Source organism: Mirounga leonina, unplaced genomic scaffold (genome assembly GCF_011800145.1).
Source record: "Mirounga leonina isolate KUSES-001 unplaced genomic scaffold, KU_Mleo_1.0 Mir_481, whole genome shotgun sequence".
Taxonomy (NCBI): domain Eukaryota; kingdom Metazoa; phylum Chordata; class Mammalia; order Carnivora; family Phocidae; genus Mirounga; species Mirounga leonina.
Genome location: NW_023270773.1, coordinates 1,003,812 through 1,024,950, shown reverse-complemented (window position 1 = coordinate 1,024,950; position 21,139 = coordinate 1,003,812). Strand labels below are relative to the sequence as shown.

The following is a 21,139-nucleotide window of genomic DNA, read 5'->3' as shown; positions in this document are numbered from 1 at the left end:
GACATTTGCAAATGACATCTCTGATGAAGGGTTAGCATCCAAGATCTATAAAGAACTTATAAAACTTCAACACCTCAAAACCAAATAGTCCAATTTAAAAATGGGTGGAAGACATGAGCAGACATTTCTCCAAAGAAGACATGCAGACGGCCAACAGACACATGAAAAGATGCTGAACATCACTCATCATCAGGGAAATGCAAATCAAAACTACAAGATACCACCTCACACCTGTCAGAATGGCTAACCAACAACACAAGGAACAACAGGTGTTGGCAAGGTGTGGAGAAAAAGGAACCCTCATGGGGCGCCTGGGTGGTTCAGTCAGTTAAGTGTCTGCCTTCAGCTCGGGTCGTGATCCCGGGGGTCCTGGGATCGAGCCCCGCTTCAGGCTCCCTGCTCTGCGGGGAGCCTGCTTCTCGCTCTCCCTCTGCCCCTGCTCCTGCTCCTTCTCTCTCTCTCTCTAATAAATAAATAAAATCGTTAAAAAAAAAAAAGAAAGAGAAAGAAAGAAAGAAAGAAAGAAAGAAAGAAAGAAAGAAAGAAAGAAAAAAAGAAAGAAAAAAGAAAGAAAGAAAGAAAAGAAAAGAAAGAGAAAGAAAGAAAGAAAGAAAGAAAGAAAGAAAGAAAGAAAGAAAGAAAGAAAGAAAGAAAGAAAGAAAGAAAGAAAGAAAGAAAAAAGGAACCCTCATGCACTGTTGGTGGGAATGCAAACTGGTTCAGCCACTGTGGAAAACGGTACGGAGGTTCCTCAAAAACTTAAAAATAGAACACCTTTATGATGCAGTAATTCCACGACCGTGTATTTACCCAGAGAATACAAAAACACCAATTCAAAAAGATACATGCTCCCCTATGTTTATTGTGGCGTTATTTACAATAGCCAACATAGGGAAGCAGCCCAGTTGTCCATCGACAGATGAATGGATAAAGAAGGTGTGTGTATAGTATAAACAACAGAATACTACTTCAGCCATAAAAAAGAGTTAAATCTTGCCATTTGCCACAACAAGGGCGGAGCTAAAGGGTATAATGCTGAGTGAAATAAGCCAGTCAGAGAAAGACAAATGCTGTATGATTTCACCCATACATGGAATTTAGGAAAGGAAACTAATGAACGGGGGGGGGGGAATGGGGGGTGAACTCGGTGAAAGGCATTAAGAGTACACTTCTCAGGATGAGCAATGAGTCACGGGTAGAACTGTTGAATCACCGTATTGTACACCTGAAACTAATATGACACTGTATGTGAACTATACTGGAATTAAAATTAAAAAAAAAATAATAAAAGACCTCCGAAACACCGAAGAGAGATCCCATGTCTGATTCCATCACTTAACAGTGGTGTGACCTTGGGCAAGTGACTCAGTGTCTTTGTGCCTCAGTGTCCCCACCTATAAAGAGGATGATAATCGTCCTTATAGAACCATTGAAGTAAACGTTCAATAAATGATTTTCAAAAAATAAAATCCCAAAGGTCGGTTAGGTAAAAAAGCCAGGCCGTGGGATAAGCTGTCCTGTGTGAGGAGGAGGTGGGGGCGCACGCCGCCCAGCTGCGCAGAATGTGTGGCCGAACCCCAGCAGGAGCTTAATGACCAGGATTGTGGGTGGTGGGTGGTGGGAACTGAGGTGGGAGGGCCACACTGGATAGCACGTCCGGCCTTTGATTTTGTTTTAGCCTTGCGTCTGCATTACTTGTTTTACATTTTGAGAAAAGAGCTAATGCAGGTGGGGGAGCTGGGGTGGGGGAAGATGCACAGCGGGGGAGCAGAGAAGGGCACTTCAGGAACAGGGTCCTGGTGGGAGGGACCCCACCAGCCCTGGCTCTGGCCACCACCCCGGCCCATTGTGACCTCCCTGGCTGTGCCCAGGCCTTTGTGACAGGCACTCTTGAAGCAGACCTGTGAGCCATGACACCTAGAGGGCCCTCAATAAGAGGGTGGCAGGTCGGGCCAGGCTAGAGCCTGGAACTGGGGTTAGGAAGGGGTTACAGGGAGGTATGGAGGGGCCCAAAACCCTGGGCCCCTGTGGCCACTCCCACCCCCAGTGCCCCCAGCCGTCAGCTTCGAGCAGCCACGGAGGATGCCTGGATCCACCCTGCCAGGGGTTTGTAAGGTGGCCCTGCCTGGTGCCTCTCAGTTCCACTCACTCCATAGAGTCGGCCAGGCCTTTCCCACCTCCGGGGGCAGGGAGCGGGGGGCCCAGGGTCGGGGCTGAGGTACCTGGGAACTTTATTTCAAGCGAGGAGGGCGAGATGCAGCGACAGAGACCCAGAGACCCAGCGGGGGCGAGACAAGGACAAGTGGAGACAAGGCTGGGGTGGGGCTGGCCCCTGCACTCGGGACGAGAGCAAGGGGACCCCAGGCAGGGGGGGTCCCCCAGCTCAGGGCCCAGACCCTGCCCGTGCCCGCCCCTGCCGACGGGATCAGGAACCCCAGCCTCACCCAGGGCAGCCCCTTCCCCGCTCCAGAGCATGCCCCTGAATCCTGCAGAGCAGTCCTTCCTCCAGCTGGAGCAGGAAAACCAGAATCTGGTGAGTGGCGAGCCCGCCGAGGCTCCGGGGCCAGCCCAGGCTCAGAGCGCATCTGTGCAGTGGGCTCGCGGCCGTTGGCAGAGCCGAAGCTTCTGCCCTGGCCGGCGCGGCTTCTGTCTCCTGCCCAAGAGGCAGCTGTGACAAGCAGCCCCATCTCTCTGCCCCTCCCCACCCCTCAGAAAAGACAGAACCAGGATCTGCGGGAGCAGCTGGGGGCCCTCCTGGGGCCAGGGCAGCAGTTCCTGCCCCTGTGCCCGGAGCACTCGAGCTGCACGGCCCTGGCCTGGGTAAGTGCATACGGCAGACGCCGGGCCCAGCAGGACGGAGGGCAGTTGTCGGGAATGACCGCGTGACTCCGCGCACCGCAGCTGCGCCCCCGCTCTCCAGCCGGCCCTGAGCGCAGACGCTGCCCACAGCCGTGGGGCTGACCCAGGGGCTCTTCCACAGCCCCCCGAGCAGGCCAGTGCCCGGCCCCTGGAGGACAGGGCGCCCTTGCAGCTGCTGCGGCGAGAGATGTGCCGGGGCGAGGAGTCCTTCGTGCAGCAGTCTCAGGTGGGTCCCCGGGCGCCGGACCGCGGGAGGGCTCGTGCAGCAGGCGCCGGGGGCCCCGGGGAGGAAGGAGCTGACCCCGTTGGCCCTGCCTGTGCCCGCGCTGTGCCCCTCCCCAGAACGAGCTGCAGCAGATCCGACTGTCCTTTGAGAGGAAGAAGATGGCCATTACCGAGGTGCCCACCTGGCTGGGGTGGGAGGGCCGCTGGGGGACCCACACCTGGCGGGACACCTCCCTGGTCACCCTGCTCCTTGGAGCATGACCCAGCCTCTCCACTCCCTCCAGGTGTGGGACGGCGTGGCCGAGGTACACATGGCCCTGAACAACCAGGCTACTGGGCTCTTGGTAGGTCCCCAGAGGGTGACCCCCGAGGCTGAGGGGAACAGAGGGTAGGCAGGGGGTGTGGGGGCAGGGGAGCATCGAGAAGCAGGGGGATACGGCAGAGTAGTCAGGGTGAGAGGACTTGTTTTACTTCCTCTGTCCCCCAGAACCTCAAGAAGGACATCCGGGGAGTACTAGACCAGATGGAGGACATTCAGCTGGAGATTCTGGGGTGATGTGCAGGGTCAGGGGCCTGGGGGGGCCTGGCTGAACTGGGAAAGGGGCAGGTGTCCTGGCCAGGATGGGGTGGGGGAATCAACCCCTGACCCTTCCCAGTTCCATTGCACCAGACCAAGGGGGTAGTGCGGGCTGGGGGCAGGTTATACATGGCTCTGACTGCAGCCCCCCCCCCCATCCAGGGAGCGTGCCCAGTGCCGCACCCAGGCCAGGAAGGAACAGCAGATGGCATGCATAGCAGTAAGCCCCCTACCCACACCCTGTCTCAGTCTGGCCTTGCCCTAGAGGCCCTTCTCGGGGAGGGTTTGTGGGCTTCAGTGGAGGAGGCCCCAGGGCAGGAGCCCCAGCAGGAGCCCGCTGACCAGTTATCCCTGAGACATGGCTGCAGGTGCCTGGTCCTGGGTGAGGGAGTGAGGGGTAAGAACCGGCAGCACAGGGACCCCCCCACCACCCCCACCATGGGGGCAGGCTCTGACCCAGCCCCTCCCCTGCAGAAGGCAAGGCCGCAGCTGGGATGTTCGGAGGGCCTCAAAGGCCAGCTCTGGTAGGTGGCTGCGTGAGTGCACGGGCAGGGCTCAGTCCCCTGGGACCGTCCCCGAGGGCACCCCCGCCCCCTGACCACCGCCGCCCGCAGGCTGCTGGCCCTGAGGCTGCTGCTGGGCGCCCTGCTGGCCTGCACCGCTGCCTACGTGTACGTGGTGGACCCCGCGCCCTTCGAGGGGCTGGTGCCCCCCCTGCTGAGCCGCGCCGCTGTCTGGAAGCTCCGGGCCCTGCTGGGCCCGTTCCTGCGCCTGGAGGTGGACGACTTCCTGCCCTTCTAGGCCGGAGGCCCAGCGGCCCCAGCGAGGAGGAGGCCAGGCGGCCGGCGCTGCCCCGGGTGCTCAGCGGCCACGCTGGCCCCTGCCCACGGCACTGCCGCGCCCTGTCCCCGCCAGGAGCTGCGGAGAAGGGTGGAGGCGGGGTCTGTCCTGAGGGCTGGGCCTGCTGCTGGACATATAGTCGTGACACACACAGCGTGTGAGCTTGTTTCCATGGAAACGGGGGCGGGGGTGGCGGGGGCAGGAGGTTTTGCTGCCTTCTGAGGCCAATCTCACACTGAGGGTTCCTTGGGGTGGCGCCCCTGCCTTAGCGCCCATGCCCCATCTGCCCGCTGGGCAGCAGCCCCGCCACAGGAAGCCCCCAGCCCACCCCAGGCCACCAGGGAGGGCTCAGAGCAGAGGGTGTCGCACGAGGGTCTGCACTGTAAGTGAGGACCAGGGGTCCTCCGGCCTCATCCGTGGGGCCGGGCCCAATCAGCAGACCTCAGGGATCAGGTTCCGTGACCCGCCCCCCACCTCCGACTTCACACCCCTCACGTAACCCTCTGTCCCTATCTGGCCGAGCACCCCACCCTCCCCACTCTTGACCAGCCACCCTCCCCACCTCCCACTCCTGTCCCCTCCCCAACCTAGGATCCCTGTCCAGTCCAGCCTCCTGGCACTGCCCCAAGGCTCGGAGGACAGGGGGACCACGTTGGTGGACAGAGCTGTGGAGGTAAACACCAAAAATTTTATTTAGGGCATTAAATTAGGGCGGGGGGAAAATACCTTTTAGAACAATAGAGAATAGCTCTGTGGCTTGCTCATCCCCAAGTGGGAGAATTAGAGGCACCGCCCAGGCAGGAAAAGGGCTGGCCCGAGCCCCCGCCCTGCCCCTGGGGGCGTCCAGGCCCCCCGCTGGCTGGCAGGGACCGCAGGGCCGTGGGCAGTGGGGCCCTCTGAGCTCCCCCAGGTGCCACATCTCGGAGTGAAAGAGTGAAGACTGCCGGGCAGGGCTGGGCAGAGCAGTCACCAGGAACACACTGGACTGGCAGGGTCTCCTCCCCGCCCTGGCAGGGCCCGGATGGCTCACCAGGCTGGCGGCTCCCAGAGGTTAAGGCATCTGTTCATGTGCTGGGTGTGGGGAGGAGGGAGTGCAGTGACCTGCAGGGGCAACCTGAGACCCCCACCCCAGCCCAACCCACCGAGGCCTGGGCTCCCTGGGGAGGAAGTGGCGTCTAAAGTGCTCGGTCAGGCAGGGAGCTCGGGGTGCTGGTCCCAGCCAGCTCCAGGGCCCCTGCCTGGGGAGTGGGACCCCCTGCAGCCGGTGGGGACTTCCTGAGGTGGGTGGGCACAGGGTCACAAGCCCCAGGGGGCTGGGAGTCAGGCAAGGTGCGGCTGGTGGAAAGAGGACCCCCAGCCCCCGGCCCAGGGTCTGTGGCTGCCTGGCTTCCTGGGCTGTCCTCTCGGGCCCCAGAGCTGCCTACTTGGTGTCCCGCTCAGGCCCCGAGAGACTGGGGAAAAGGCTGGAGGCAGCTGAGTGCAGGCGGCACATAGCCCCTCGGGGGGGTACCCCGGCGGCTGGGCTCCAGGGGGCCCGCAGCGGTGGGCGGTCCTCGGGGAGGCCAAGGTGGCATAGGTGCAGGCCGGGGGGCACCCTGGGCTGGCCACGCCGGCCCCATCCGCGGCTGCAGGTGCCGATCCGCCCCCTGGGGGCCGCAGCGTCCCGTGAGAGAGAAGCAGAAAGGTGGAGGTCAGCATGGGGCAGAGCTGCCCAGTGCAGGGTCCAAGGCCCAGCTAGCCTCCCACATTGGGCCAGTCCCTGCCCCAGACCGCCAGTCTTTGCCCTGGCTGGTCTCAGCCCTAAAGAGCCATGGATTCTCAATGCCCCCACCCCCAACATTTGGTGGCAGGTCAGGGGGAGGGGAGGCTCAGGTTGCCAGGAGGGTGAGTTCCAGTGAGTGTAGCTGCAAGGATGCCGCAACGGCCCCCACAGGGCCCTCAGCCAATGGGTGGCCCCATTTGCACCCCCTACTCCATCTCCCCTAAGAGCTCTTGGGTTCCCAGGGGGTCCTGGGACACCTGCAACCCCAACCTTTCTCCAAATGCCCTGTTACCACCAGGGATGATGCAGACCCACAGGAGCCTTGTCAGCCAAAGAGCCATCGGCCAGACCCCACCTCCCAAGCTTCCAACTCAGCTTAAGTCAGTGGAAACACCCACGAAGAAGAATGGCCAACCTCTCTCCCAGAGCCTGACCCACTCTGCTCCCCGCCCCCGGAGCCCCCGCATTGCAGCAACAGCCCTAGCCTTGCTCAAGGAAAGGATCGAAATGACTCTTTTTCTTTTTTTAATAAAATTATAGATATATAGATGTAGATATAAAAACATAAAACAGACACAACGCAAGCGGACGCTGCCGTGTGCTTACTCTCGGGTCCCTGGCGCCAGGCGAAACTCTGGCCCCCTCCCCCATGTGCTTCCCACGAGGGCGCCGAGGCTCCTGCAGGGCCTGGACTTGGCATGCCTTGGGGTAGGGAATCTCCAGTTTGGCAGGGAGAGGACTCCTGGTCTCATGGGTCCCCTGTGGCAGTGTCCGGCCTGTGCCTGCTCCCACCTGCCTCCCCCCGCCCACCCCGGTCACCTCCCACAAGAGCATAAAGCAGAGGTTAAGGCTTCAATGAAAGCGAGTTTCCCGGCAGTGGGGGCAGCGGGGGCCCGAGCGTTAACACATGGGACGTGGCATGGCAGCTCAGCGCACAGACATGGGGACGCACCCACCAGCTGGGCGAGACAGGACACACGGAGCCAAGACCCCACCCACAGCTGGCTGTCTGTCCATCGGCCACCTGTCTGTCAGAACCCAGAGCAATCCCAGAGCTGGGTGCCTGTAGGCTGGGGCTGGACTCCCCGAAGAAGAACTGGCCTGGCCAAGCTACAAGCTTCCAGCAGGTCCCTGAAAGGCAACGAGTTAGGAGCAGCCGGGCGGTGGGGCCTCGGTCCGGTACGGCCAGGGACCCATGGGTGCAGCAGGTGCAGATGTAGTGCACACCCCCTCGCCGCCCCCCCCACCTGTGGGAGCAGGGGCACCGCCACACAGATCCTGCAGCCCAGCGGCCCTTGGCCCAGCTGCGCCCTGCTGAGCAGATGGGTGGATGGACAGGCGGAAGGAAGAGGGACAGGCTTGTGGAGGCGTGGTCTCTTCCGCTGACGTGTCCACACCAGGCCTGGGCCTCCTTGTCTCCCGGGGCAGAGAAGTCGGGAGGGGAGGGCAGCCGCTGGGGGTCCTGGTCCCCGGGGCTCCACGGCGGATGGATGACAGTCAGTCCTCTCACACTGAGATCTCGTACGTGGTCCCACCCACGCCGGACACCTTCTTAACGAGCGTGTGCCGGGCAGGGCTGGCGGAGGGCCCTGGGGGGCCAGCGGCAGGCCCCAGGCGGGCCAGGCCCGGGGACTGCCCGTTAAGCTTACTTGGGGGGGTCTTCAGCTGAGGGTGGTCCCTGCATCAAAACAAGCACATACACGCACACACACAGTGAACGCGGGACCACAGCATGACAGAGGCCAGCGGAGGACAGAGGACAGAGGACGCGGACGCAGACAAAGCCTGGGGCAGCCCCTGCCTCTGAGGTCAGAAGGTCCCACCCAGAAAATGGGTGGGGGTGCACAGCCTGCAGAGGGAGGGCTATGTTGTCACAGGACAGACGTCAGAATGGCCATCATCCCCCTCCCAGGTCCCTTGGTCCCTCCCACTGGCACAGATCACAGAGCACAGGGAGGCCAGATGGACGCTGGCCAAGCCCCCAGGCCCTGCATCGTCCTAGTGCCCCAAGCCAGGGAGCCCAGTGGTGACTCTGGTTCCTTCCCTGCTCCCTCCTGGGAAAACGAGAGGCTGTCTCCCTGCCCTCCAGCGTGCCCAGTACTGACCAGTAGCATTTCTGACATCGCGGCCCAAGCACCCACGAAGCTGGGGGCTCCTCCCTCCTTCGGCTGCCATCCCGCCTCACTGCGGCTGCCACCCCCGGGCCAGCCGCATCCACAACAGGGGCCGGGGCCGCCTCGCCCACTGAGCCCGGGCTCGCGGCAGCACGAGTGACGCCCTGACAACACCCGTGCACCCACTGTGGGGCCCAGCACACCCCAGCTGCTCAGCTCGTATACTTGGACCTGACCCTGTGAGGCAGCTGGCCCAGCTTCCTATTACCCACCTGTTGGGAGCCTGGAACCAGCCTGCCCCTCTGGGCCTCAGTTTCCCCATCTCCAAGCAAGGAAGCCCTTACTTCCTGGGGCTAGGAGCACCCAGGACAGCACGTTCTGCTGTGGGATGATGTCCCCCAGACTCAGCCTCCTGGACCGACACTGTCTCCAGGGGAAGAAGCCCCAGGGTCCTCCCCTACACTCGGCTGCACCAGCTGCATGAGAACGTGCAGCCCACAGTGGGCAAATCCTCCTGCCCCACTGTCCTCAGACGTGTCAGGGTGTCCTTGGAGCTGGGCTACCCTCACACAGTCTGGCCAGGGGGTGCCTCCAAGGAGGGTGAGGCCCATGCCCGTAGGCAGCCACTGGCTTCCCAGACACCCCCCGCATGCTCAGCCAAGAGGCCCCACGGGCGGCCGGACACCTGACCTGTGCTGGGAAGCCCCCTGCCCCCCAGCACCCACCTCTGCACGGCCAGCGAGGGTGGCGACTCCGGGAGGTCCGTGTGGATGAAGGCGACAGCTTTGGGGCCTGCATAGGAGGGTGAGCGGGGCGTGCTGGGTGGGGAGGGGGGACCCTGGCGCACCGGGGACCTGTGCGAGCCGCTGCCGGGCCGAGGCCCAGGGGCGTTGTTGTTGGCCAGGTCGGCCTGCAGGGAGGAGGAGGAGGTCCGCGGCGCCCGGCTCACGGCGCTGGCCAGCGAGGACAGCGAAGTCTGCAGCGCGGGGTTGCGGGCACCGCCGAAGCCGGGCCCCGCCACGAGGTCGTCTCTGGAGCCGTAGCGCAGGGCAGGGCCGCGGGGGCCCTCGGACAGCACGCTGGCCTGCTGCAGGCTGTAGGAGCTGGGCGCGTCATAGACGCCCGAGTCGCCGAAGAGCGAGTCGGCCTGAGAGCGCAGCAGCCGCTCCCGCTCCTCTCTGTCCTTGCGCTCCTGGATGGAGGCCATGATGGTCCTGGACAGGTTGTCGTAGCGCACAGGTGAGGGCTCCCGTGGCCGGGGGCCCAGCACCGGGCTGAAGCTACGGGGCGGGGGCCGTGGTGGGTCACCCACCGCCCCTGGGTGCAGGTAGGGTGAGCGGTAGCTGGCCACGCCGGCTGTGGCGTGGGCTGGGCACGTGTGGCTGCCGGGAGAGCCGGGGTTAAGCAGACTGTCATAGGACAGGCTGCCATTGCGGTTGGGCAGCGCGTGGGGGGCGAAGATGCTGCGGTGGGGCGTGGGGGGCCCGCCCTCAGAGCGCAGAGGCTGCAGGGCCACGTGGTCCCCACCCCTCCGGCTTGCTGCCTTGAGGCTCAGGGAGCGCAAGGCACCCGAAAAGGTGTCAGCAGCACTGAGTGGCGGGGACGGCGGGTAGGCTGCGTGCAAGCCTCCGGGCGTGTAGTCAGGGAGGTCCAGGCTGGGTTCCGACGCAAAGTCCAGGCTGTGGATGCTGTCTTCCCCCAGTGTCAGGGAGTCAGGGCCAGGGACCTGTGGGGAGAGAGGGCACACGTCTACCACTGCCCGGCCACCCTGCTCCGCCCAGCCACCAGGTGCTCTGTGCCCTGACAGAGGCTACAATTTGGTGACACGTGTGACCGACAAGCTGCTCCTGGAAGTTCTCCATCCCCTAACCACCTCTTCCTTGCCCACCACAGAAGCAAGTGGGGACAGGGTAGACCAGAGCCCCCAGATGCTGCCTCCCAGGGAAGGCTGGGCACACTTCTCCTGCTCCTACTTCCCCAGGAAAGAGGAGGCAGGCCGTGGGTACAGCCTCGGGAGCTGGACCTTGAGGGGATGTAATAACTACACGGAGAGCCAGAGCCCTCTCCTGGGCACCTCAAGGCTGAGGATTGCAGTCGCTGCCATGTAAGAGCAGAGCTAGCTGCTGCATCTACCCAGGGCAGGACCCTCAGAGCCCACATGGGCCAGGACCTCCTGGGGAGGGGCCAGGGGACAGCCACAGCAACAGGGTGGAGGGGCCTCTCTGAGTTTCCGTGAATCGAGGCATGCGGTCACAGGCTTGGGCTGGGGATGAGAGCCTCCAGAACCTCAAAACCCAGAGGGGGTACTGGTAGGGACAAATGTGGCCTTGGGGTACTTGGCTAGAATCCTTGTGGGACCCAGGACAATCCCAGGAAGATGAGGCAGGCAAGGACACCTAAAGCCCCCCATTCCCAAAGAGGGCTGATCGATACCCCTCCCGGGGCAGGACCATGGCATGCTGGCCAAGGAGGCCCAGACCCCCTGCCCAGCCCACAGGGTCCAGAGACGCCGGGTCGGGCAGGACATTGGTCCTGAGGGGAGGTGACCGGTCCAGGCATACTGGCCCAGTCACAGGCTCACCTCTTAGGTGGCCATGAAAGAGGGTGGGCAGCCTGGGAATGCTCAGGGTTCTGGATCATTCCTCAGGCTGTCCAGGGTTGCCAACTGCTCCACAGTGATCGTAGAGTACTTAACACAACTCAGAGAAAATAAATGTGCTTTCTTAAACAATCTCAAATTCTTCTGGAGCCTTCCCGTGGGCCTTACAGAGTGACCAATAGTGGAATCCCAGGCATGCTGGCACACACTGCCCCTGGGGGCAGCCGCCTACCAGGCTAGCGGGCAATGCCGGCCAAGGAGCAGGGGCCAGTCAGGACTGCCTGTCCCAGCCCTTCCTTCGTGCATAGCTGGGATGCCCACAGGGTGAGGGCCTGCTGGCGCCCACAAGGCTATGACCCCATGGCCCCAGGGGCAGAGCCTCCTGGGGCGAGTCCTCTAGGAGTGGGACCTCTGGGGTGAGGCCTCTGGGGACAGGGTCTCCAGGAGGGGTAGAGCAGGACTTCCTGGGGCGGGGCCAGGCCTCCTCACCTGCTCACCAGGCCCGCAGAAGGGCGCCTTGGGACCCGAGGGAAAGGCAGGCCGGAACTTGTACATGGCAGGTGTCGGGGGGCTGGTCCTCTGCGCCGACAGGGCGCTCTCTGGGGAGATGGACCACGGTCAGGCTGGGGTCAGTCCATGTCCCTCCCTCTGTCTGGCCACCCCCACCTCACCAGCACTGCTCGGGCGTGGGGTCTGCAGGTCACCTCCGAACGTGCCGGCCTCCGCCTTGGGGGGCAGTGGCGGCCCCAGATCCAGCGGCTTCTCATCCAGCCGGTCCAGACTGCCCTTGGACTGGGAGGGGGCGTGGTCAGTGGTGGGTAGGGTGTGGGCCAGGGGTGGGGCATAACTGGGGACTCCTCCCTGGGCCCTGGGCCCCGGGGCCCTAGACCATTCTCCAGAATCTACCCAATTCCTCCCACTTCCACTTCTAGGCCCCCTCACACAGAGCTGCTTCCTGCCTTCAAGGGTCTGCCCTTTACCCCATCCCCTAGCTGACCCCAGGGCCCCCACCTTGCTGCGGCCCAGGCCAGCCTTCAGCCCGTTGTCACTAAGCTTGACCTTTAGCGGGGCAGCTCGCTCCAGGAGCTCGGGCCGAAGGAAGGGCGGCTTCAGGCGAGCGGCCAGCGGCAGCCGGGGGGGCTCCGCCACGTACCTGCACCAGGAGCAGAGGGGTCAGTGGCCAGGCTTACGTGGCCCGAACGCTCACCAAAGGCAAGGCTGGCCGCACCTGCCAAAGGCAGAGGTTGACCAGGCTGAGGGTCCACACCTGCCCACCCCAAACCCGGCAGAGGCCCCTTGACACCCCGTCCAGGCCTCACCGGGGTGCCAGAGGGCTGCACAGCACGTGCTCCACATTCCCATAGCAGCCTCGGGTGAAGGGGTTCACGCCCCCACGGAACTTCCCCGTCACCTGTGGACATGGGACCCCTCAGCCAGCCTGGCCACCCAGGGTCCGGGCCAAAGCGGACAGGGGGACAGGCAGGGACGGCTGGGGTTCCTCAGAGGCAGGGTGGGCAGGGTCAGCCCGTGGGTGCCCCCCGCCCATTCACCCTGACGGTCCCCGCCAGAAACTGTAGAATTTCTGGGCCCTGAGTTACTGGTGGCTGCAGTATCCACAGGCACGGCCCCACACTCCATGCCCCGCGCAGGGTCTCCAGGGCCAGATCCTCCCCCTATGGAAGCTGCGCAGGCCACCTCAGCTGAGGGCTCCGGCAGCCCTTCCCTGACACCACCCCAACACGGTCCTGGTGTAGCCCCGGCCCTCTTGGCCCACAGGGCCCCCCGCATCCCCATCACCATGTGGGCCCTCCTAGGGTCAGCACCTGCTCATTGGTGGTACGCCCCCGAGTGACCAGCACCACGTGGAAGCCAGTGAGGCCGATGACAGGGATGAAGAAGAGGCCAGCCACACACATGACGGCCATACTGGCCCGTTAAGGCCAATGGCCAAAGACAAAAACACAGGGCAGGTGTCTGGGGACGAACGACTCCTGCTGCCACCCAACCTGGGGACTCCCAGGCAGTCACCCCACCGCCCTGCGCCTCAGCTTCCCCTGTGGAATGTGCCCCCGGCCCACACTGTCTTTGCGGTCGAGCCAAGGATACGTGATGGCGGTGTGGGCAGCTCCCAGCCCCTCAGCGTGGTTCAGCACGTAGACCAGGCCAAAGGCGACGACGCCCACCATGTGTGCGCTGAGTGACAGCAGGAACAGGAAGAAGTATCGGTAATTGCGGCGCCCAATGCAGTTGTTGACCCAGGGGCAGTGGTGGTCAAAGTCCTGGGCAGGAGCAGTGAGTCAGGGCACAAGGTGGGGGGCGGGGAGGGGCATGGGGGGGCACGGGGCAGACGGGGTGGCAGGACGGTCACCTCTACGCAGTTGTCGCAGACGCTGCAGTGGGAGCAGCGAGGTGGGCGGTAGAAGTGGCAGGTTGCGCACCACTTCATACGGACCTGGATGCCCCGCACATCCACGTTCTTGTACAGCGGGGCCCGGAAGTCGTCCTCCTTATCCTCGTCCTCATCCGCTGTGAGCCAGGGCCAGGGGAGGGTGGCAGGAAAGTGACTCTCCTGGCAGCAGAGTCCTTCCCGGATCCCTGCCAGCCCGCCCACCAGGAACCACCCCCGAAAGGCTCTCGCACGTCAGCCACTCACACTCTAGTGAAAGGGAGCAGATTATGTGCCCCAGCACAGGGCCCTACCTCGGGGGAAGACGCCAGGGTCCATGAAGGTGGCCATGCTGAAGTTGGCCAGGACAAAGAGGAAGATGATGCCATTGTAGACAGGAACAGCTGGGGACACAGCTCGAGTCAACCATGGGCACCTGCATTGGACAGCAGGGCAGAGCTAGGTCTGGGGGTGCAGCAGATGGGTGGGGATGGGGCGTGGGGACAGATGAATTAGGCATGGCCACACATAGGCAGGCTGGGCCATCGAAGGCCACCATCAGTGCTCAGCGTGGCAGTCAGGGAGGCCACCGCCACCACAGCCCCGCTGGGAGACCCCTACACATCAGCCTGCTGTCTCTCCACTCAACCATCGGGGCTGGGCACCTCATGCCCGGTAGGTGTGCGGGCTGCCTGCACACAGACACTGACTCCAGCAACCCTCCCGGTGCCTGTTAGGAATTCACCTCACAGTTGAAGATACTGAGGCTCACAGAGGCCTGTAGGCCTGGGCTCCCACTTTTAGGAGGGGTGGCAGACTGGAGGCAGGAGTCCAGGATGAGAAATGAGCTCACTCTGCCTGTGTGCTATGACAGACAGAGGCCAGCCCCGGTCCTCATGCAGACCTGTCCCCAGCCCAGCGGGGCCCCTTTGCCAGGGAAAATCTGGGACATGGGGAGCTCCAATTCTCAGTCAGTGAATGCATGGTGGGTGGCAGCCTTGTTTTTCCCTGAGGGGGCAGTCTCAGGGTCTGGGCCACTGGGCACATCTGCATCCAGGAAGCCCCTTTTTAGTTTGTCACCTTACTATCCATATGACAATGCAGAACACCTGGAGACTCTAGACAAGCATGATACCCCCTCGCCACTCACCATCTCTTACTACCCCACGTCCATGGCTCCAAGGCTGCACCCTCTTCCAGGAAGCCTTCCCAGATTCCTGGCACCCCATAAGGATCACATACACCCCACAGAGAGTGTCCTCTTCCCCCCGCTGGGGACCTGACCAGAGCCCTCTCTGTGGATCCACCCAGTCCTTGGGCACATAAACTATGGCCCCCTGCCCCGACCCTGCAGCGTGTCCCTGAGTCCATCCACTCGGCTCCCAAAAAGTTCCTCTGGCCTCAGACTCCTGATCTCTCCCGTGGCTCCCGGCTGCTTTGACAAGTGGAGGGCACCTGGGGGGGTAGTTCCCCTCCCCATACCTAGCCCTTCTGTGGAACTGGAGGGCCAGGGGGATCCCCGCCCAGTAGCCCTGAGGGCATTGTGGCCTCCGGCATCGTGGCCTCCAGCAGGGCGAGCAATGCCCACGGCCTTGCCCACTGCCCCAGTGCACGCCGGCCACGCTGGTGCGCCCACGCCTGTCTTGGCCAGGAGCCAGCCCCGCCACCCCAGCAACCACCTCCATGGCAGCAGAAGTTCGCTATTTTTAGTGGAAAGCGAGAGGCTATTTAAAGACTCCACTTCCCACGGCAGCAGGCTCGGCGGCCAGGAGCCGCAAGTTACCCCTTCCTCTTCTCCGGGACCTGCTGTGGAGGAAGATGCACTCCCTGAGGACACAGGCTCCCTCCGCGGGGAGGGCCTTCCCCCACCACCCCCTGCCCAGGCAGCCCAGAGTGCCCACCGGTAGATGCCTTCCACATTCCCCATCCCTGCGTGCTAAAGCGTGGCATACAGATGGTGCTCAACATATGCTGCGGTCTCTGACCCAATCCCATCCAGCAAGGTGCTGGCGGGCCCCTGAGGCATGGTCTGCCTGGCAAGGCGGGGTGGGGGGCAGAGGCCAAAATGCCAGCGGGGACGGGCTCTCCAGGCAAGTGGGAGCTGTCAGCTCAAGAGAAGCAGGAGCTGGGGAGAAGTGGGGGGCTGCAGACCCCGCGCAGGTGGGGCACGCCAGCTCCCCATGGCACCCTCTGGGAAGGGCAGGCTATGTAATCCGCACAAAATGAAAATGCGGGCCCGGTGTTTAAAAAGCATCAAGAATTCCAAGACCATGACAGCAGAGCATTAAAGGCAAGGGTGGGCTCGTGTGCACCTGCGTGGCCTGCACCAGCCGAGCCAGCCTGCTCCACAAAGGGAGGAGCTCAGAGGTCCTGTGCTGTGCTGGGGCCGGCAGATGTGCGCATATGAGGTGCAGCAAGTGGGTGGGCACTGCCAGCAAGAGGATACAGCGCTGGGGGAACGGGGGGTGGTCAGAGGGTCCATCCCGGCTGTCCAGGCTTTCCCAAGGGATACTGAGAGCCTGTTGCCCTCCGGCCCTGTGCAGTGAACCACAAAATCTGCCCTTCCAGCTGCAGGGAGTGGGCGCTTCTGTTTCCCTATTTTATAGACAAGGAGTGGGTATAGGACGGCTTGTCACATACCAAGACCTCGGGGTGAGATTCAAGCTATTATGCAGGCAGGCAGGGACTGAACCCCACAGGCAGCCCCCATACTCACACTGACGGGAGTCTCCCCTGGCCCACGTAGCCTGTATGCTTTGTCCTCCCTGAGCCTCAATGACTTCCCCCCACCCCCTGGCTGGACAGCTGCCCCGAATGAGATGCCTAGGGCTAGAGGGGAGGGGGGGCGACACCTGCACAGCAACAGGGCCATGTTTGGGAATCTGCAAAGTGACAGGGCAACGTCTGCATTGACCTGGTGGGCAGCCTCTGTCCACTACAGGCACCAGCCTTCTGCATGCCTGGGCCACATGTACCAGGGAGAGTGGGCTGGGGCCTTAGCTGGTGTTGGGCAGGCTTACGGTGGGGGAGGGGGAGAGCAGGTTCTCTAACAGGGACCTGAGCCACTGCCCTGTTGGCCCACCATCACCAGGCCCCCAGGCTCGACTCAGACCCAGAATCAGGCCCTCCCATGCATTCCTGCCCCCCTCATTCTCCCTCAGGGGGCCTTTGCGCCCAGGCCATGCCAGAAGGAGGGTCCAAGCCTGGGTCATGCCTAATGAGGACCGGCTCCCTGGCCAGAGCCAGCAGGCACACGCACAGACATGTGTCCCCACGAGCATGCAGGGACACGTGCACGCACACATGTGCAATGCACACACAGACACACAAATATGCTCCCGGACACACACGTGTGAACACATGCCTGGATACACGTGTACACAGACACACGTGCATACACGACCACATTCAAAAGGCACATGTACGTGAGCACACACCAACATGTGTTGACGAGCAAGACACACGTGCATAAGTGTTTGTGAGAGGGGCGCCTGGGTGGCTCATCCGTTAAGCATCTGCCTTCGGCTCAGGTCGTGGTCCCAGGGTCCTGGGATCGGGTCCCACATAGGGCTCTCTGCTTGGCAGGAAGCCTGCTTCTCCCTCTCCCACTCCCCCTGCTTGTGTTCCCTCTCTTGCTGTGTCTCTCTCTCTGTCAAATAAATAAATAAAATCTTTAAAAAAAAAAAATGTTTGTGAGAACAGACCTGCCCACTTGCACACACACACACACACACACGGCCGCACAGGCACACCTGCGCCCTCGTTCATGCACAAACACACTCATATGCACATACGAACACACACAGACATGCCCTTCCTCAAACCGACCCCCTCTCTATGTTCTCTCTGTTCCCTGTGGACCAGGCAAGCGTGAGGACACGTGAGGACGTGCCAGTTCTGTGGGCAAGGCGTGGCAGGCAGTCCTGCTCAGTCCACCTTGAGTCTGTCCCAGGCTCCAGGAGGGCCCCTCTGCCCACAGGGACATCACTCCATTCCCACCCAGGGGATGGTATGCTCCAGGCAGGGGTTGGCCACCCCTTGCTGGCTGCAGCCATGCTGTGGGGCCCAGGGCGGGCCTGGGTGGGGGGCCGGCCCAGCTCTGAGGCTGGAAACCCTCCTCCCTATCCAGCCCCCGCCTCCTGAGTGTTAGGGCCACACGCCACTGCCATGGGCCCCACCCAGATTGAGGCCCCAAGTCCGTCTAGCCGGGCAGGGAGACACCACCCAGTGGGGGTGGGCGGTTCTGCAGGGCCAGTATGCGCGCCACAGCTAAATGTGGAATGGAAAATTTTAACTCAGACGTTTTCATTTAAATCGGGTTCTTCATTAACACTGTTTGTGTCTAAGAGTGATGATCACGCATGGGGGCACCCGGGACCAGAGAGTCTGTGGCCACTCTGCCCTGGTCAGGCTAGGCTGGGACCTCTGTCCTCCTGTACCCATCCCATCCCTGCAGACACCTGAGCAGATGGGGAAACTGAGGCTCAGGCGGCCAAAGATACGGTAGGCCACAGGCAGTGAGGCCTGGCAGGGGGCTCACCCTGTTTCCTTCCTTCCCATGTGGCCCCTGCCAGGGGCTCTGTTCACCTGGGCCTGCCCTTCCACCGTCCCATGCTGGGTCTTCCAGCCTGTCTGGGCCTCTGGGCATGGGGAGGGCTCAGGCCCATCCTGGGGACAGACTGTGACGTCCCAGAAGTCAGCCCCCTGGTCCTGGACAGAGACAAGATGGCCCAGCTTGGCCCCAGGTGTTGGTAACCCAAAAGCAGCTGTAGCTTTCTGATGTCTCCAGGTTCCCTGTCATTCTGCAAAGTGGCTCGGGGAGGAGGAAGGGGCTGAGGTGGAGACCTGGCCTGGGGGCTCTTGGAAACCCACTCAGCACCTGACCCAGCCTGGCATTGAGCCACAGTGTGAAGGGCTTCTGGGGCCCAAGGGGACACGACTGTACCAGGAACCCAGGAAGGCTTCCTGGAGGAGAAGGACCTCTGGGAACCTGCCCTTCAGGATGCTCCCCATCCTCTGATGGAGATGCCCTGACCTCCGGTGATCCTATCCACCCTGCAGCCTCTCCTGGTAACATGTCTGAAAATTCTGCTCATCCCAGGCCCCTCAGTGAGCTGGGCCGAGGAAGAGGTCCTTGATCTTCTAGGCTCCTGGCTCCCCACCCTGCATGATGTCAGGAGCTGCTGTCTGCAAGGACCTGCCCCAAAGGGGGCAGCTTGTGTTTACTGAACAGAGAGGGGGCCATGCAGAGTCCAGTGAAGTTCAAGGGGTAAAGGCAGAGAAGAGAGAACCCCGTGGGCGCCCCAAGGGCAGGGTGGAGAAGACACAGGAGTGGGCTGCTCCCTCCTCACTACATGTCTAAGTCTGCAGCAAGCCTGGACCCAGAAAAAGGGTAAAAGTGTGGGTGCTAGGGTGACCAGAGGCCTATCCCAAGGAGGGGACCACTGGGACCCCTGCTTGCCTGGAATTCAGCACACTGTGAATAGTGTCAGTAGGCCTGGTTCACCCCGCAGAACCCCTTTTCAGGAACCCAGTTGCTTTGGGGGACCCTGGTGGAGCCAGGGTCAGGGTTGGCCAGGGTCCCCAGTGGCCTTTTGGCCCAGGGAATGTGGCCTCAGTGGTTCAGGGGAGCCCTGCCCTAAGGGTGATCAAAGCTCCCTTGGCTAGACGGTGACTGCCCCTGGCCCCCAGCTGGTGCCCCTGCACCCCCAGCTTGCTGCAGAGGCACATGCCACCTTCTCTCAGGCAGAGTGGGTCACACACAAGGCAGGACACAGGGAAAGGCCTGCAGTGCCCTGAGGGAACCCTGCCCCTTGCTGGGCTGGTGTCCCTGAACCCAGAACCTCAGCTCTGAGAACTGAAGAAGGAAGAACTTGGCAGGGTGCAGGAGCCTCAGCGCCCACATCTTGGGATGGTGAAGTTCATCATAGGACAGCCGTGTAAGGGCCCTCTAAAACCACAGCAAGGGCTTATGACAAGCATGCTACAGAGGAGCTCAGGTGAGCATAGGAGGAGAGGAGAGGAGACAGGAAGACTCCCTGGAATAGGGTTGATTTCAATTCTTTAAAGATTTATTTCCCTGCATCTCACAAGTTCTTGAAAGAGAACACGTATTACTTCCAATGTCAGGGAGGAAAAACACTGAATTGCACTTCGGGAGTGAGAAACCAGGATCAGCCAAGTGGACGCCAGGCTACCCCGAAGCACACCTGAGTCCAGGTGTGGGGGACCCCAGGGCCAGGACTGGGCTAAGCCCCACCCCTGCAGAAGACCCTGCACTTGCTGTCCACCTGCCCCTCTCCTCTCTGCCCCACAGCCAGCAGCATCTGAGTAACAAGAACACGCCTGCTTGCCAAAGCCAGAAATAAGCCCGTCCACACAGGCCTTTTTTAAACACGCTCTTGGCAGCCTGTGGCGCCCACCCAGCCCCGGCCTCCAGGTAGGGAGCTCTTGCGCCTCCATGGGCACCCAATGCAGACTCGCCATCCTCACAGCTGCTACCCTCACTCTTGCTAAGGCGAAGGGTGCCAAGCCGGCTCCTGCTCAGCCCTGCTCCAAGCTCATTTACACTCGGGCTGACCTGCCTCGGAACAGAGACCCCGCGGGCTGGGGCCATTTGCAACACCTCCAGTTCCCAGGAAGGCTTGAGCGGTCATTGCTCTAGTCACCTGGGCTGTTTCTCTGGCATGGCACTTGTGGAAGCGGGTGGTCCCAGATCTGCATGGCTGAAGCCTGGAACCCCCACCCCTCCTTGTACCTGAGGTGCCCCACAGCCATGGTGTTGCCAGCAGGCTTATATGTGAGCCAGCCTGTCTCAGGTGAAGAAGTTATGTCTGCATGGGCCCAGGGCCTTGCCTGCCCTCTGTCTCAAGGGTCCCAGTGCCCAACATGGCCGGTGTCCCTGGGTGAGGCCTGGCCTGGGCCCTCCAGCTGCGACCCCGAGCCTTCCCGAGAAGGTCAAGGGAGGGTGTAGGGCACTGCCAGGCCAGCATCAAGGGTGGCTTTGGGGCAGGCACGTGGCAGCCTGGCCAGGCCACACCTACGCGGGAACAACTTGGCTCTGGCCCTGTGCTGGACAACCAGGAGGGGACCCAAGAGCCGCCCTCAGCTCCTTGCTGGAGAGGCTGGTGGCTCTCAGCAGCCCACGTCCCCCCTCGTGCAGCCTGTGGGGAGGGGAGGGCTGCAGCCACACCCTGGGCGGCCACTGCACACACTCCCCTATTTGGGCCCAGCAACTGACACCCAGGGCCTGGCACACTCATGAGCTGCCCGCCAGGCTCTAGTGTCCCCACACGGATAACTCACCTGTCCCTGGTGCCCCAGTATAGGCACACTCACTGTTTCTGCCTCAGCCCAGATGAGGGGGCTCACGTCACCCACAGCCCTGGTGCCAGCCCTGTCGTGCCCAGTCCTCCCGGCCCCTGGCCCCCCTGCCCTGCCCCGCCCGCGGGCCTTGTCCCCCAGGCCTGCCAGGCTGCAACCCCCGCTATACCGGCCCCTGCCCCTTCTGGCCCGGCTGTGGCCGCCTGCGCCCCCCCCCCCCCCGGCCGGTGACGCGGGGGACTCACGTGAACACGAAGAACAGGGTGCTGGAGCCGACCAGCAGCGCGGCGGCCGTGGCCACCGGGATGTACTTGGCGGGTTTGAGGCGCGTCCCGGGGCTGCGGGGCATCCTGGGCGCCGCGCCGCCGCATCCCTCCCCGGGGCCGGGCGGGCGGGGCCGGCCGGGGTCGGGCCGGGGTCGGGCGGGGCGGGCTGGACGCGGCGCAGGACCCGC

At 62.6% G+C, this 21,139-nt stretch overlaps 2 protein-coding genes across 6 annotated transcripts; one reads left to right on the top strand and one right to left on the bottom strand.

Annotated features, from left to right (window-relative positions):
- Positions 1-1,999: 1,999 nt before the first annotated feature.
- CCDC188 (coiled-coil domain containing 188) lies at positions 2,000-4,462 on the top strand. The gene is made up of 9 exons (XM_034989079.1): positions 2,000-2,533; positions 2,713-2,820; positions 2,981-3,085; positions 3,202-3,258; positions 3,369-3,428; positions 3,572-3,636; positions 3,824-3,881; positions 4,136-4,185; positions 4,276-4,462. Exons 1-9 carry the CDS (start codon positions 2,000-2,002, stop codon positions 4,460-4,462), a joined length of 1,224 nt encoding a protein of 407 aa, XP_034844970.1.
- A 711-nt stretch (positions 4,463-5,173) lies between these two features.
- On the bottom strand, positions 5,174-21,133 carry ZDHHC8 (zinc finger DHHC-type palmitoyltransferase 8). 5 transcript variants are annotated; one of them, XM_034989158.1, is made up of 12 exons: positions 20,931-21,133; positions 13,677-13,798; positions 13,345-13,502; positions 13,083-13,255; positions 12,800-12,902; positions 12,296-12,387; positions 11,988-12,129; positions 11,648-11,768; positions 11,466-11,575; positions 9,103-10,103; positions 5,926-6,147; positions 5,174-5,572 (listed from the first exon to the last, which is right to left on the bottom strand). In XM_034989158.1, exons 1-12 carry the CDS (start codon positions 21,032-21,034, stop codon positions 5,566-5,568), a joined length of 2,355 nt encoding a protein of 784 aa, XP_034845049.1. In that variant the 5' UTR covers positions 21,035-21,133; the 3' UTR covers positions 5,174-5,565. The 5 variants fall into 5 exon arrangements, with proteins under 5 accessions (XP_034845049.1, XP_034845045.1, XP_034845046.1 ...); XM_034989154.1 differs by lacking the exons at positions 5,174-5,572; positions 5,926-6,147 and adding an exon at positions 6,772-7,941; XM_034989155.1 differs by lacking the exons at positions 5,174-5,572; positions 5,926-6,147 and adding an exon at positions 6,772-7,941 and having other exon boundaries at positions 11,681-11,768.
- Between the last annotated feature and the right edge of the window lie 6 nt (positions 21,134-21,139).

Coding starts and splice junctions, on each gene's coding strand:
- CCDC188 (XM_034989079.1), top strand. CDS start 2,000: ATGGAGGGGCCCAAAACCCTGGGCCCCTGTGGCCACTCCCACCCCCAG. Junction 3,429..3,571: donor ACCAGGCTACTGGGCTCTTG/GTAGGTCCCCAG, acceptor TCTGTCCCCCAG/AACCTCAAGAAGGACATCCG. Junction 4,186..4,275: donor GGCCTCAAAGGCCAGCTCTG/GTAGGTGGCTGC, acceptor CGCCGCCCGCAG/GCTGCTGGCCCTGAGGCTGC.
- ZDHHC8 (XM_034989158.1), bottom strand. CDS start 21,034: ATGCCCCGCAGCCCCGGGACGCGCCTCAAACCCGCCAAGTACATCCCG. Junction 13,799..20,930: donor ACCCTGTTCTTCGTGTTCAC/GTGAGTCCCCCG, acceptor TGTCCAATGCAG/GTGCCCATGGTTGACTCGAG. Junction 12,388..12,799: donor GGCGTACCACCAATGAGCAG/GTGCTGACCCTA, acceptor CCATGTCCACAG/GTGACGGGGAAGTTCCGTGG.